General features: G+C 38.6%; 1 protein-coding gene across 10 annotated transcripts in view; it reads right to left on the bottom strand.

The window, feature by feature from the left end:
• ptk2aa (protein tyrosine kinase 2aa) overlaps window positions 1-16,811 on the bottom strand; it is a 53,320-nt gene that overhangs the window by 6,851 nt on the left and 29,658 nt on the right. For 4 of the 10 annotated variants that reach the window (XM_023416221.2, XM_087176610.1, XM_087176609.1 and 1 more), the window contains 14 exons: window positions 15,707-15,724; window positions 12,786-12,842; window positions 11,674-11,694; window positions 9,814-9,911; window positions 9,173-9,257; window positions 8,944-9,044; window positions 8,575-8,690; window positions 7,932-8,032; window positions 7,364-7,453; window positions 6,961-7,165; window positions 6,177-6,288; window positions 5,980-6,054; window positions 4,197-4,304; window positions 3,436-3,540 (listed from right to left, as the gene is read on the bottom strand). In XM_023416221.2, the coding sequence (XP_023271989.1) occupies window positions 3,436-3,540; window positions 4,197-4,304; window positions 5,980-6,054; window positions 6,177-6,288; window positions 6,961-7,165; window positions 7,364-7,453; window positions 7,932-8,032; window positions 8,575-8,690; window positions 8,944-9,044; window positions 9,173-9,257; window positions 9,814-9,911; window positions 11,674-11,694; window positions 12,786-12,842; window positions 15,707-15,724 (1,292 nt within the window). The remainder of the gene's footprint in view (window positions 1-3,435; window positions 3,541-4,196; window positions 4,305-5,979; window positions 6,055-6,176; window positions 6,289-6,960; window positions 7,166-7,363; window positions 7,454-7,931; window positions 8,033-8,574; window positions 8,691-8,943; window positions 9,045-9,172; window positions 9,258-9,813; window positions 9,912-11,673; window positions 11,695-12,785; window positions 12,843-15,706; window positions 15,725-16,811) is intronic. The other 6 variants (XM_087176613.1, XM_087176611.1, XM_087176617.1 and 3 more) reach the window with 3 other exon arrangements.

The following is a 16,811-nucleotide window of genomic DNA, read 5'->3' as shown; positions in this document are numbered from 1 at the left end:
TTTCTCCCTCCCACTCTTTCCATCTCTCTGCATCTCCCCCTCTCCGTTTCTCTCTCTCTGATGGGTGACTCCTTGCTCGTTCCTCCCTCTCCATCGCTCTTGCCAATCCCACTTCCTTTCTCCCTCCTTCTGTCCTCCGCTTTCGTTCCTCCTCACAAATTTTCATCTCTTTCTTTTCAGACTTTACTTTCCTTCTCTCTCTTTGCACTTTTTTGTTCATTTTCCTGTTGATCCTCCTTTCATTTGTCACCAGCAGAAATTTACTCCTCGGTCACTTCTGCCACATAATATTCCAACACACGCTCTGCATTAGTTAAGCTCCATTTTCCTCATTTGTCTCAAGGCTAAAAATCCTACTCGTCTCTTTCCTTCCTGAAAGTAGATTCGGAGGGAAACTGATATGAAACAAAAGCTTTCATGCCGACTTCCCCTGCTAAAAAGAACATGTAAGAGTCAGAGCACACACAGTGTAAACAGCTGCTTTAAGGAGTAAAAAAGTTCTTCACTAAAAGTAAAATTTAAGACATATTTATCAAATCATAACTTATTCTTTCTTACAAGAGTAGAACTAACCTTCAAGTGATCACATGATGATCACGTGTATGCTCTGAGCATAGAGACAAGTAACTTCCATCTTTTCCACTGTTTATTTCTTTAAATAAATCTTTAAATTTTCTTAGTGATATTTCATGCTGCAAAACTTATATTTAATTATATTTTTTAAGTTAATGTTATTTGTTTGAAATCTTTAATATCCGCAGTAGCAATTAATGTGAAATTAACAATAATCTAATACATTTACAGAGATATCAAGATTAAAGCAGCAGCAGCAGCAGCAGCAATGTTGTATTTCAAAAGACATTTAATAAAATTACTTTTTTTCTCAAGTTTTCAAGTAGGAGTAAAAAAAAAAAAGTACTTTCCTTCTTATCTTTCACTTAACTCCAAAATTTCACTTGTAGCAGTTTGATAAATACGAGCCCTGAACTTGACTCTTGTGTCCAAAAAAAAACTTGGTGAGTTCAACATTTGGGATTCTTTCAATATAAAACCTGTGTTATTTAAAACAGTTTCAATGCCATTACCCATCTGAGGGTTTCACAGCTGTTCATACAAAACTTTACGTGTTACTCAAGGGTTCCTGGCAGGGACAAGGAGTCGAGGAGCCTTTTTAAAACCAAAAACTGTAGGCCATGCATGCCAAAATACTCCATACTAATACAAATGTATGAAGATGTTCTTTGTAATATTGTCTGCACACTGACTAACACACAAATTCCTTGACTGGAAACAGTGAGCTACAATCTACAGCTACGTTCATAAACCTCACTGCCTCATAAAATAACCCGCTCACAATTTGTCTTTGTGGTTAAATCAGCTGAGTGTCATATCTGATTGGTGGTGGTAGTTTAGTCTATGGCTCCATTTTCAGCGACTAGAACCGTAACATTATCAATTTAGACCACGATTAGCAGAGACTTGAATTCACCACACTAACTTTCTTGTTTGCACGAAAGGACTTGTGGTGTTAAAATGGAGGAGCGTCAAGGGGAATGGAAAGAAATCCCTGAGCAGTGGTTGTCATTAGTCCCTCTTCGATGTATCAAGAATAAGGACTGTGATTAATAATTAGTCTTTCTAATGATGTGATATTTCATCAGTTCCTGTGGGGAAAGTTTCCTCTCACTGTCCATTTGGGCAGGGGTCAAAGGTCAGGGTTAGCAACATAATAGTGATCCTGAACATGCTGGTGATTTGCCACTGAGCAATGTGTGCCCTAGCTGAAATAAATGAGTCTTACCACGAGTTTGTGAAGGTGGTGCAGAGAAGAACGGGTGCATCAAGAAAACATACAAGTAAAAAAAAAAAAAAAAAAAAAAAAAAAAAAAAAAAAAAAAAAAAAAAAAAAAAAAAAAAAAAAAAAAAAAAAAAAAAAAAAAAAAAAAAAAAAAAAAAAAAAAAAAGCTCTGCCCTGGGTCTATCAAATAACACGGAAGATATTAGCCATTCAATGCCAGGTCTGTCCTGTAAAGCACTAAATGTGCCGTTTAAACATGGCAAACCGATTGATACCAGATATACCAGTAAAAAGGATGATAGATAAAAAGAGGGGACATCGCTCCCCAACACTCGTCACTCATCTGTATTTTTCCCTCTTTTAATCTGTCAGCTCTCCTACTCCTGGCTCAAAAATGAAAATGCTCTATCAAGGCAAGAGGAAGAGCAACTTGACCTGAAGAGAGAGGAAAAACAGCCAGTGATTTGGCTCCTTTTGAGGGATATTTCAGTGCCTGATGAGATAAATCAAGCAACTCTGAGCCAGTTCAAAAACCTGAAAAAGATATTCTTTAGCTCATCTGGCAACAATGATACACAAAGAGATGCTTTACCAAGTGGAAAACTTTCAGTCCAAACCAACTTTTCATGTCTACAGTTAAATATTTATTGTTTTTGTTGATTCATACTGTCATTCATGACATCTACGCTTTATGGCATTTTTACAACATTCAGAGGTATCTATAACTAATACATGTGTTTTTCTTCCAGATGTTTTATGATATCTATTTTTCAGAAGATTTTTACTCTTTTCAGGTTCGCTTTTTATGTAGCATCGTGTCCAGTATGTCCATGGTGACTGCAGCTGCTCTCTTCAGAAAAAGAAAATACTAACTTCTGCAAACTATCAGCAAATGACGACAACAGTACCACAGGCAGTGAGCCCCACTTGGCATCAAATGTATTCCACCTCCTTTCATTGCCAAAGAATTTGGGGCATGTGTACTGTTGTTTTTCCACACACAGGGCACTTGACATTGAGAGCAGGGCTATCCCCACTTCGCTACCTCTTTAGTCAGTTTTAGAACTTTAGATCTGCCGCTGACCTTAAACTGTAGAGTAATGATATTCAGATGATGTTTATAGAATTATATTATTTTCTAAGTTTCTCAGTGCTGCTAAAACCACACTTTCTTCTGCTGCCAGCAGGTGACACTGTGCCCCACTTGCCCCAAATGACCCATCGTCTCTAATCTTACCGAAAACAGAAAACTGCAGTTGGATGACAGACCATTCAATAATCAGCTATTCACCTATTTTTCCCACAATTTCTTAGAACTCCTAGGAAGACAATAACATAAACACATCTTCTCTCTTTAGCTCCTGCCTCTTTAGCACACATACGACATGAGCAGCCTCCAACAGCCCCACACATGTAAACAAACCCATATGTGCTGATGAATAGGCAGCTAGTCATCCATCAAATTGACAACGAAGGTGACAAGTGCAAAGTTTGCGAGACCCATAGTCAGACTGGCCACAATTATTTGGATAAGACCCACATTGAAATATACCAGAAATTCCATTAAAGGGTCAATTTTTTAAAGGACATTTGCATATGAATATTTCTGTGTTTGTATGTGTGTATGGGTGTGTTACCATGAAGCTCTCCTCCTGCTCCAGCCACCGCTGGTCATCCTCCATCTGTTGCTGCTGCATCATCAGCCTCTCCTCCATCATAGCCTGACCAACACATCCACCATCCTGCAGAAAACATGGCTGCTTAAATATGCATTCTTGTTGTTTTTCTTGGTTTACTTTCTTTAGTCATACTACATGATACATTATAAAGTCAATTTTTTTCACATTTTGTCAAAAAGTAGAAACTGGATTCACAGGTGCAGCTCAGCAACATGTTTAATCATCTTTATTTGCTGATGAATGATTAATGAAAAAGAGCCATGATGAAAGAGCGTGATCTTAAAGACACAGGCCTTTTTCCTGACTGCTGTTTCTTTATCCCCCTGCACAGAACACTCTGTGGTGCCAGCACCTCACTACTATAAACTAACCTATTACATTCAATCAAAATGAAAAGTAAATTACATTACTGTTTATTAAATTTGAGAGCCAGTTTGTGTTAGTTCACCTGCCAGCTGAATACAAAATGTTCAATGTTTTCAGTCATCTTTGATTTACATTCAGGTGCCAGACAACAACTTGTCCTTTATTAGTTATTTTAGTTGCTCTGTTTCTTCTGTGTGTGATTTAGAGTTGCAGCAATGCATCATGGAGCTTCAATGTTAGAGTTAACACGTTGCGGCACATGTTCTTCAACAATGGTCACAACATGGTTCCAGTGACTGAGGAGTGACAGTGTCACAGTGTGTTTTCTCTGTCACATGTATGTGTGTGTGTACCTCCATGTTCGGGCTCCACAGTGCAGAGTGTTCAGGTCTGTGCTGATTCCAGGTATCGGTAGGAGGGTAGCTGCCTCCTACTCCTCCTACACCACCGTGGGCCGATGGCTGGAGGTGGACAGACAGAGAGAAGAAGAGAGGGACAGACAGTAAGAGAGAAAAGTAATTAATTATGTAATGAACAAATGTGCAATGTTCCTTCCCTTTTACATGCATTTGTTCTTGATACTTCTGCAACACGGCACAAAGACCAAGACTAAGACAGAAAGATGCAATGATCTCATAAACTGATCAATCCATGATTCCCCCTGCTGACCTTAATATGGCTTTAATAATGTGCATAACAAATATAACACAATTCAATTTGTAATGTTTTTGCTTTTGTATGGTTTACTTATGTTGTTTTTCATCTCCAAAAACATTGTTCGAGATGTATTAACAGAAAAAAAAGGCTGGAAAACTGAATGTAATAAAAAGAGAAAATGTGTGATGTACACATAAAGCATTACGTAGTAAACAAGTATAGTAACTTGAAAAAAACAAGAGCACTTGAATGTAGTAATGAAGTAATAAAGTGACAGGAACAAAGTGTAAGCGTTATTCTTTTCCTGCATGTTACTCTACTTGTTTGGTTTGGAAGACCTCCCCTGCAGAGATTAATGTTACAGCTGTGAAAAATTCCCTTACATCAAATTCCTGTGCTTTCCCTGTCTGGATGACTAAAAACTGTGAGCACTTCAGTTGAAGTCTAATGTGTAATACCTTTTACCATAATATATGTTAATCCGACTTGTGGTATGAGTTAAATTGATGCTCTCCATATAAGGTCAGGTGAGAGAGAGAGAGAGAGCAGCTTATTGCCATAAAAGCTGAAGAACAGCTTTGATTTATTTGTGTGTGCATGTGTGTGCGTCTATGTATGTGAGTGGCTTTTAGCACTACAGGAAATGCCTGCTGTCTGCTCAGTTTATGAGGAGAGGAAGAACTGCCCTTAAAGTCTCTCTCATTTTCTCTCCTTTCACATTTCTCTTACTGACTTTGACACGTGCAGCACACGCTTCCTGTCTTCCAACACAGCCTGTCCTGATGTTACTCACATGCAACACAGAGTTTTTACTGGGTTGGCCTTTATTGTAATGACAGTGTTCAACCTGGAAATTTCACAGACCAAGATCAGTTTGATAGTTAAAAGGATGATTTATAGAACCTGACAAGATATTTTTCCAGTAATGTAGGATAGAAATTTATGAGTTGTTTTTTAAGATTTGTGATTAATACATGTTTCTTAAATTTTTTTCTTGATTTATTACTTTTCCTGCACTTTTTCCAGACCTAATCTTTTTCGCTGGATTTAAGGAGTTTAGTCAGGGTTAGATTTTGTTAACGAAGATTGCCACACTGCCCAGCCTTTACCAGGACACACTCTCTTTGCCTCAACATGATCATTTATCTTTGCACCAAATGAAGTGGAAATGGCATAGTCTGTGTAACAGTATGTACATTTTCACTCAACAAAAACCTTATTCTATTCAACTCCTGTTTCTATTCAAACATTTCTTTTGCCATGACTAACAGTGTGTGAAATGACCTGAATATGAAATAAACTAAATATCATCAATTATCAAGTGATGTTTATCATTAGAGGATACACTGACTTCCCTCATCTTGTTTGTTTCTGTGCTTAATACTGTTGATCTTTCCTAAAAGAGTATCAGTGTGTTTGTTCTGAAATGTTCCTGTAAGCTCTTGTAGAGTCCTAAATTCTTCCATCTTAAACTCTTACCGGAAAGTGGTTGTGTTGTGGGCTGGAGAAGAAGCCCTCACTGGAGCGAGGACTGGGATAACCTGGTCTACTGGGCTACAGACACAAAGGTAATGGTTTATTTTTGTTTACTACCCAAACACAAAAAAATACTAATTATGAAAATGAGAAAACAACAGTGAGCAATGCAGGTCTTTAAGAAAGTCTCTGAGTCTTACTTTAGGTGGTGCTTCATCAGACCCTCCAGAGTCCCAGGACACAGTGACTTGTCTCCTCATCTCCATTCGAAGTCTTTCCTCTTGCTGAAGCTTTTCTTCCTCCAGTATGGTGCTACACAAATTATAAATTATACACAACAACAGTGCTCAGATTTAATATTTGCATTGGACTCACAATTAAAAGACTGGACTGGTCTTAATAAATCATCTACTTCTTCATCCTAATAGGCATATGTTCATATGATTTCACAATTTTCAGTAAAATAGTAATAAGGCCATAGTATTAAATGTACTTTATTTATACAGCCCTTTACAACAATCCTTTCGGTGTACCAAAGTGCTTTACAACAGGTAATAGGTGAAGAGATAAATAAGCGAATTACCATTAAATCCTGTCTGCAAGGGCATTAATCAGAAGTAACTCAATACAAAATATATATGTCTGTTAAAATATTCAAAATCACAGCTTAAATTGATTAATTATATGATTTACAAATGCAATTTCCTTGTGTGTTTCTACCGTCATGGCTGATCCCATTATTTCTTCATGTTCGGTGGAATCGGTTACATCATAAACTGCCCTGATCACATTTGATTTCACAATTTGCCTTTAAATATGGTTTCTGTGTTCTAAAAATGAAAATATCTAAAAAGCAAAATGTGATATGCAAGTGAGTGAATTAACAGTACTACACACAATTCATACTCAGCACATAAATATATTCACATTAGCACCTGTTTCCACATGCGTACACACACACAAAAACCAAAAACGTGTCATTACCTGAGCTGTGTTTTGAGTTCGGTGAATCGCGGCCTCTTGCTGGGGTCATACGACCAACATTTGGTCATCAAACTGTAGAGGGTGGGCGGGCACTGAGGAGGCATAGCCAGCCGCTCCCCGTTCTCTATCCTTCCAATCACGTCATTGTTCTTCACCCCCTGGAAGGGCTTGATGCCGTACATCAGGATCTCCCACATGCACACACCTACAGAGACACAGAGCAGGTTTGTTTTAGGCAGAAAGTGATCAGTGTCAGGCAAAGACACTCTTGAAGCATCCTACAAAACATATTAGCAGATGTGAAAGAAACAGTGAAGTAAAGGAAAGTTTCTCAGATGATGGACTGTAAAAACATTTTTTTCAGTGACAGAAACTAACACAACACAAAAATGTAATATCTTACCAAACATCCAGACATCACTGGCAGAGGTGAATCTTCTGAAGTTGATAGATTCTGGTGCCATCCACTTGATGGGAAGTTTACCTTTAGAAGCTGAAACAAAGACAGATACAGATGATTACCTGCAGATTCAAGATTATCTATAGAGTCAAAAGTAAGTTATATAACCACAATAAATCTGTAACTTAATTGGGTAATGGTTATTTTTGCACATAAGATGAGAAGAAGGAACTGTTAAATGAAAAATGCCAAATAGGGGACTCCTGTCAAGATAAACTGTAGTAGCCCGATGTCACCGGTAGATGGTGGTAAAGAACAAGCAACTACAAAACACTAGCAACAGCACACAACTAGAAATACAGGCTGGTCTCAGGTCAGCACTGCTGCCGTCTATAAACCAACAGCACGATATAAACAAGGTGGTAGATTTAGCTGATAACAGTGTGGAAGGTTAGGACATTAAAAACAATAAAAAACACATTTAAAATAAATAATGAATCCATGTTCTGTCTCAGAACAAAGCTGTGTACTGCTTGTGTGCGCGCGTTTTAGTGTGCAGGCGTTTCATTACCTTTGTAGTAAGAGCTGTCCTCCATGTATCGTGACAGACCAAAGTCTCCGAGCATCACACAGTCGACTGAAGAGACCAACACATTACGGGCTGCGATGTCCCTATAAAAACACAAATGACTGTGGTTACGCTCCGAAACGTTGATGTTATTTGTCATTTCTTTGATGCTTAATATCCATCGAAAGAACGTGAGATGCATTGTGAATCACCACATCTGTGTCTGAAAGATCTGCTACAAAGGACAAATACATGTCCTTCACGTCACTTTATCAGAGTGAATTCAAGATGTAAAATTCATGCAGCATATATGATGACTGATGAGTGTCTGAAATATGCTCAACATAGAGTAAACTATCGAGTGTCTATTTTACAGCAAATACTGAATGAGTGAACAAGGGCATGCGGTCATACCAAAGCAAAATGATATTGTTCTGCTCATGTTTACTTTCAACAGAAGCCCTTGAGACTGTCGTGGTGGATTAGTAAAAACCTTTACATGATCAACTATGAAATCAGAACATGCAGACACATAATCTGAGCCCACAGTTATTTCTCAATCAGGGTCTGTCTAATCTGTTTTTTTGTGTGCGTGAGAGTGTGTGTGTGGGCATATGAGCGTGAATGCTCGTGTGTGTATGTTTACCTGTGTACAAAGCGTTTGCTCTCCAGATAGGCCAGCGCTGTGCTGAGCTGGTAGGCGAAGAGAATCAGAGTGGCCAGGTCCAGACTGTACTTCCTCACCTGAAGGAACGAGCGCAACTGTAGACAGAGAGAGAAACACCGCGACGTCATATTGAGAGACATGGTTTTGTAGAATATAGATAATAATGCACGTCCCCACACACTGACGATGGTCTGTAAGAGTCAAGAGTGGATTTCTTTTCTAATTATAAGGGCTTTTCAGGTCAGGCTTGTTAGGCACCTGCCATCAAAAATAACACTGAACAGCTTCCTTTGTATAACGACAAGAAGTGAAACACACTCTCTTACACACAAAGAGCCTCGTGCGTACCTCTCCGAGAGTACAGAGCTCCATGATGATCCACACCGGGTTCTCTGTGATCACTCCGATCAGCTTGACAATGTGAGGGTGGTCAAACTGACGCATAGTCACTGCAGGGGAAGCACACACACATTCACACATAATTCATATCCTAGGGGATAAATAAAATATGTATCACTAAGTATGAAATGAGTGATAGTTTTGTAATGTGTCAGGTGTGTGGTGTGTGTGGTCTTACATGCTTCTTGTAGGAACTTTTCTCTGACACTGTCTGAGGTACAGTTCTTACAGGTCTTAATGGCGACAGGTAGACCTGGTTTGTCCTGCACAACACACAATACACAAATTAGCAGATTAGCAGTGATACTGTGTAGGAGTGGGAGATGTGGTGAAAATCAGTAGCATGATACCAATAAGGATACACTTATATATACACATACATACAGTATATATCAAAATGAAAACAAATATACAAAATCACATAGAATATTCACGGTAAATTAATGTTTAATGTAAGTTGTCACATGTGTAAAGAAAAGAAAAAGCACTTCACTTATTTTGCTCGTTTTTGCTTACAATTTGCTTGGAAACATTAATCACTGAGAGTCGATAAACAATAATAGTACATTTCTCTGCCCTAATGGTGAAGGTGTATATACAGTATCATCATAAGCAGTAGATAATCTGATATTTGCACTTGTAGTAAAGGTGCACTCTTGAGAAGATATTTAATTTTTCATTTCAATGGTTTGTTTTATCTGGGTAATAAAGTGACTCTCTGATAGGAAAACTGTCTCGTTAATTATTGGTGTGCATATACAAAAAGTGCGCCTGAGCCTGAGCCTGAGCCTGAGTGTTTGTGTGCGCACTTCTACATACCGGACTGTTATAGACTCCTTGGTGTACATCTCCAAACTGACCCTCTCCAATGCAGCGACCTAACTCTATCCTGTCCCTCTGGATCTCATAGTCCCGCGCTGAGAGAGAAGAGCAGAAAAGAAAAGAAGTGGAGAGAGTGAGAAAGGTCCATTCACCTGTTGTTCTTCATACACCGGAAACACTGAAAGGACCCATCACATTTTACATGCTCCTCTCGTAGACCACACAGACAGGGCTTACCAGGACAAGACAATTTGTATGGTATGATATAATTATTTTTAATAACACACAAATAAGTAAAAGTATTAAGATACTGTTAAGATATTTTAAAATTTCTAGCAGTCAAATTATTGTCCTTTTTGGTAAACCCCATCCACTGGCAATAGGGTTTGACTAAAATAAACCCTTCATAATAAATGCACATCATTTTTGACCCAGGTTTGTAAATCCAGAGTAAATTCCCTTCCCCAACGACCTCTAACATCACAAACCTTGACTTGACATGCACACTGCAACACAAAACTGCAAACATACCAACTTAAGGTAAACCAATTTTACAGGCAAATGTAAGGTTCATAAACACTCTGCGCTCACATGCACACCAGAGTCCCAGTATCATTTCTGTTTCTGCCTGTACTGACATAGTTAAAAGACGGAAAACACAAACAAGTACTTCTGAATAAGATCATTAATTGAGGTAAAAGTCTGGAGCGCTCTTTGCACATGTAAACATCAATAGCCCATTTGTAAAGCAGAGAAGAAGCCCTCTTCAACAGACTTATACAAACTCATACATTGGATCTAAAGTGTGATCAATTTGGTCTTTGCTTTGCAGTATTTTTCTGTATTCAGTCCAAAAGAATATAAATGAACAGTCGCAACTGACATCCACATGCTTTGACATCTTCATTTTGACATTTATGTGTTATCAATATTTCCGCCTTTTTGAGAAGGTCATGAAGCATTTCTACAGAGGTGTATCAATCCCAGTTGCCAAACAACCGCAGTCAAAATGGACTAATAACTGCGTTCAAGAAGTTTATGCTGGACACTGAGAATCATGAACTTATCCTGTAGAAGTTTACTTCTCTGTTGGGCTTTAACAAAGTCAGGCTACTTGACTCAACCAGCAGATAAACACAGTACAGTCACAAATGCCAACAGCATAACCCAAACACATTCCTTTACAGGGAGATTTACTGCAATTAATCCATACTGCAATTCACTTTCAGGGAATTAATGACTGCTTCAAAGGAAAAGAACCCACAGAGAAAAAACAAGAAAAAGAAAAACACATGACCGCAATACTAAATCACAATAAAGAAATAAAAATGTCACAACCAACAAGATGGTGAAATGAGAACCAAGCCAGTACACAATGCAAATATATCGTGGAAAGGTTTAGCTTGTCTTCAATTCTGATTTAACTACTAATAAAATAACATCTTGCACGGTTTATGGATTGGCTCTCCGTTTCAATTCCAACACTAGACCCGAACAAACTGCAGTCTACAAAAACACCAACGACCACATGTCAACAACAAACTGGATATTAGATACCTTGAGTCTTTGTATTTTTCCTTGCCAGGTACTAAGGGTGAAAGAAAACCTCCTATACTGGTTCCCAACTATTTAAAAAAAAAGCCACATCACGATTGAGTTACTAATGTCAATCAATGGGTATATTTTGGATTAAATGAACAAAATAACTTGCTGCAAGTTTTTTCATGGGGCAGAATAATAACGCAAATCTCTTCCCATAATTTAGAAAAGTGCCCGGCACAGAAAAACACAAAAGAAAAACTGAAAATATCAAGGCATTTTGCTATGACAGAAGGAGACAGAGACAGGCAGTTTTACCTTCAACTACTCCATAGCTCACTGTGTTGGCGATGGGAGAAAGAGGAAGAAAGAGAGATGAAGAGAGGGGGAGAGCCAGACAGCTGCTTTAAGATTGAAAATAGCTCAGAAAACACACACACACACACACACACACACACACACACACACACACACACACACACACACACACACACACACACAGTGTATACAGACAAAGACAAGTGACCCGTTCAATTCTTTCACAAATGTTTAGTTAATAAATAAGTTAATGACTGAAAAACTGAACTGATGCTGCCACACAATTATTAAAAGACTCGGTTTGCGTTTGAGCCATTACAGTTATACAGCTACATGGAGCAGACAGGATGACATGAACACACAAACAAACTCAGTCACAGAGCAGGAAAATATGTCATAAGTCTGCTTAGAGGAAGTCTGCTTAGAGAACAAAAAAAAAAAAAAAAAAAAAAAAAAAAAAAAAAAAAAAAAAAAAAAAAAAGGCAAAGAGACATAGAAATAAAGCCGGACAAATATAGCAAGGCAGCGAAAGATAGAAAAAGACTGTGGGAAGAAAGAAGAACACAGTCCATTTTCAAAGTCGGCCCCGTAATCAAACACACGAGTAAACTGCACTGGACCAAAACATCTATTTAAAAAGTTTTGGAACAGAGGGCTACAGCCACCATTTCTAACAAGGCTAGAGTCAAACTTACCAAGAGAGTCAGGGCTTTGATTAACATGTGAATGAATTTGACAGATGTAATATGTCTGAACCACATGCATAGAGTTGTAGCCTCTGTGACCTCCAGCCAGTGTCTCCACTGTTTATATAAGACAGTGAAACTAGCCTGACTTTGATTAGCTGCTACCTCACCAAATGTGGTTTAATGCAATCTCACTTACTCCTCATGTGAGTGTGTTTCTTGGACAAGATTCACACCGCACTCATTTTATTAGATAGCAGAACGAAATTAACGTTTGTTTGAGAGCATAAGCGTTTGACAGAAGAATAACAGTGACACAGTAACTGTATAGTTCTCTTGTGCCAGTGCAACAGAAACCAAATTCTTCAGTACAAATATTTTAGTTGGTAGATGAGGCCGAAAGACGAGATGGAATAAGTTACTTACTGGAGGGCATGGTGTATGTGTCCTCTTCATCAACTATCTCTGCATAGTCATCAGTCTCTGTAACAATACACATACACAAACAGTGTAAAATAAACCATGAAAACAATAAGAGAAAACACACTCAAGCATATGTCTAACACAAATACTCACAAACAAAACAATCGTGCACATGTTGCTTGATTTACCGTACGTCCACTATGGTACGAAGGGTTCTTGACACAAACAGTCACACGTGTGTACAGCAAAAAATAAAAGTGCGCAAAAAACTTTAAAATAAAGCAGTTAACTTTTAAAATGAACTAAGTTTCGACAACTCCAGCGCAAAGCAACACCCACATAGCTCCTCTTGCTCTCCCCTTCTCCCCTCTCTCTCTCTCTCTCTCTCTCTCACACACACACACACACACTTACACTTGGCAGAGAGTGTCAGCTGAGCATGTGTTGTGCATATCTGTCTGTGTGAGAGCAGCTGGGGTGCAGGGAGTAGCTGTGGTGGTGATGGAAACAAAGACAGAAAGAAGAGACAAGAGAGACAAGTAGAAAACAAAAAGATAGAACAGGAAAGAGAAAACAGGATATAACATTGAGACAGAAAGAGGGAGAGAGACACAGAGGAGAAGAGAAAGAAATGGTGTGTCTAGCTGTCATGTAAGCAGGTGGTAATATTTAGAGTAGACAGATAGACAGGGGGGGGGGGGGCAGGAGAAGGAGAGGGAGAGATGGACTGAGTCTATCGTAACCAGATGGTGGTGTTTAAAATAAAATCAGTGTGCAGACTCAGCTGTTGGAAACGAGAGTCAAACATCTGCTGTCCTGAACGTTCCCTTCACAGCTCTGCTTTGGATTTATCAGGCTCTGTGGGAACGTGTCCCCAAATTTATCAGAAATCCTTTTCTAAAGCCTGTCGCTGAGTTTCTCAAGGAATTTCCCTACAACCTGTCATGTAGAAAAAGCTGAAGAAAGCGCTACTGGATAGCTGTTTAACTGTTAATGTAAAGGAGGCTGAATGAAACACTGGATATTTGCCAATGCACATGAGACTGAAAAGTGCTGACTATTATATCAGCGCTTAAAGAAATAGTTTAACACTTTGATAAATATGCTTTTTTCCCCTCCTTGCAGAGGGTTAGATTAGGACTTCAGTACCACTCTCATATCTGTGTGGTAAATATGAATCTACAACCAGGAGGCAGTTAATTTAGCTTAGCATAAACACTGGATACAGGGGGAAACAACCAGCCTGCTTCTGTCTAAAGGTAAAAACAATCTGCCTGCCAGTGTCTCTAAAGCTTTCTTTCTAAAACTAAACATTTTTAACTTGTTTGTTTAATTTTTAGACAGGGCCAGGCTAGCTGCCCCCCCGCTCCCAGTCTTTATGCTAAGCTAAGCTAAGACAAGCTAAAATAAGCTAAGCTAACTGGCTGCCAACTGTACTTTCATATTTATAGGACAGACATGAGAGTGGTGTCAATGTTCTCATCTATCCGTCAGCAAGAAGGCAGATTTAGTGTATTTCCCAATATATCCACCTATCCCTTTAAGGGTAAGATGAATGAACTACTGTTAATTAAGGTTTGAGCCATTATTACTGTTGCTGTATACAGTATACTATATATTTACAATAGCTCATTAGAGAGGAGGTCGGAAAAAGTTTAAACATTTAATCAAACAGGCATGATTTTTACTCAACCACTGCCTCCATGATTTATGTTTCACATGAGAGGAAAGGCAAGCCTCTAATATGCCTCTAAAAATATCATGATATACTGCTACAAAAATGTTTTACTAGATAGATAAACAACATAGCATTGGTGAAAGGTGATGTTCAGCATTACTTATTTGATTAAACACATTTTATCAACAGAAAAACATTTGAATGTTTTCATGATGCCTTTATCCCCCCCTGTGCATTAATTAAATGCCTCCAGCTCATTGCAAACTATTTTCACTAATTTTTGAATTTGTTTGTTGCTTTTACTTCCATACAATAAAAAATATTTTACAGTGATTTGTTAGTTCGTACCGTGAGGTCCGTTGTTCGCATCGCTGCATATTCAGTCCCATGTGGTTTGGGATTTGTTCTACAGAATCGACCGTTTCTAAGTTTGACTGGTCTAACTCTGTCTCTTTATGCTTTCTGTGGAGGGAAAGTGCGTGTGTGTGTGTGTGTGAGATCTAGTTAGCCCATTATAGCCAGGAATGCACCCGCTCTCGAATCCAGCAAACCTCTCCCTACTCTACTCAGTGTGCACGAGTGCGTGCATGAATGTATGTGAGTACACGTGTGCAAGATTTTGCATGTGTGGCTGTGTGTGGCTGTGTGTGTGTGCGTGTGTGTGTGTGCGTGCGTGCGTGCAAGCGTGCGTGCGTGCGTGCGTGCGTGCGTACGTGTGTGTGTATACAGAGAGAAAGGTTTGGAGAAGTTCCCTTAAAGAGAAATACCACTTAATTTACAAATTCTATCTTTTTGTATTCATCTTGTGGTTAATAGCAGACATGTTTCAAATTTAGTGGTTCTACTTTCAAAATAATCGCCAATAGACACATAGACCCAAACAAACATCTTAAAACACAATACTAAAATTTTATGCAACTCTAGCTACTTACATAATCAAACCCGTTAAAGCTACTGGTGATTTATTCATGTTTCCAGCCATTGAAACATGAGGAGCCACACATTTAACTAGCTAATCATTGCGTTCTAAACCATTTTATATCATTTAAATCAAACCATAATTACATCATAGAGCACATACAGACATAGAGCTATTGTTAAAGAGGGAGGAATGCATGCATAAACATCAACCCACACACACCAATACACACACGCTACCCTTTCCCAGGAGGGTGCAGCGTGTTGGTGGAACAAGACAAGAAAGAAGGAACAACAGAGAGATTGATAAACAACAGCATAACTTTACCATCCCCACTAAGATCTTCTGCAGGGTCCAGGAGAGCATGCAGGAAACGGGACAGCAGAGGAGGAGGAGGAGGAGCGAGGTAGAGAGAGAGAGAGAGAGAGAGAGAGAGAGAGAGAAAAGCAGGAGGCAGAGTGGAGGAGAGAGGAGAGAGAAGAGAAGAGGTTAGAGCACGAAAAGCCTTGAAACAACATGTGAGATGTTGCAGGATCTGCAAAGCCAAACACTCAGCAAGCAGTTAGTTAAGATCCAAAATATCTCCAGTGAAAAAGCAGAGTTAACAACTTCCATTAATGTTGTGCAGATAACATGGCAGTGAAATTAATGAGTGCAAGAAAAACAACAGCGGTATCCAAGGCAGCATTTAAACTAAACATTTGAAATTTAAAACCTGTTCCACCATCATACCTGCCATAGTAATAAAGTATAATGGAAAATCAGTAGATCAGTAGAACTTATCATTATATCACATTATTTCAGTATTTCCTAGCAGTATACTATATGACATTACTTTCTATCCATCCAGCCATCCAATTAATTACATTAATACGACTGGGATCTGGATAAGCAACAGAAAATAGAGGGATGGATGCATTAACCAATTAAAAATGAGAAAGGGACAAGATTTAAGATTTTTGTAAATAAAAGTTAAACACCCTCTTAGGTCTTTTTTGAGGGAATCTGAATTCAATGATCTTTAAGACTTTGTAAGACCTACAGATACCCTGTTGAAACAGTGATCAGGGTTGGATCCTCGACATTAGTTACAGCTGATCAAAGTTTCTCACATGACTAGAAAATTGTTTTTTTAAGTGTTATTTCAAAATGGTCTTTTTTTCCTTAGGAGTAGTGGAATTATATAGTAATTCTTTTAGATTGGATTACTGTAATGGTCTCCTAAGAATCTTAACCTGAACCAGGAGGAGTATTATTGTTTCCAAGTCCTTGCATTGGCTGCTTGTGTCTTTCAGAATTAAGATGATTGTTTTATAGTCAGGCCCCTGTTCATTTCAGTCGTTTACTTACTCAAGATTTCCAATCGGGGGCTAGTTTCCGCAAAAGTATCTTCAGGCTTATACACTGCTAAAATACGACTTTTACAATTAAG

Source organism: Seriola lalandi, unplaced genomic scaffold (genome assembly GCF_002814215.2).
Source record: "Seriola lalandi dorsalis isolate HSWRI2012SDOR001 ecotype SW California unplaced genomic scaffold, Sedor1 jcf7180002054562, whole genome shotgun sequence".
In the NCBI taxonomy this organism is placed as follows: Eukaryota; Metazoa; Chordata; class Actinopteri; order Carangiformes; family Carangidae; genus Seriola; species Seriola lalandi.
The sequence above is the reverse complement of the archived record's forward strand: the minus strand, read 5'-3'. Positions and strand labels throughout refer to the sequence as shown.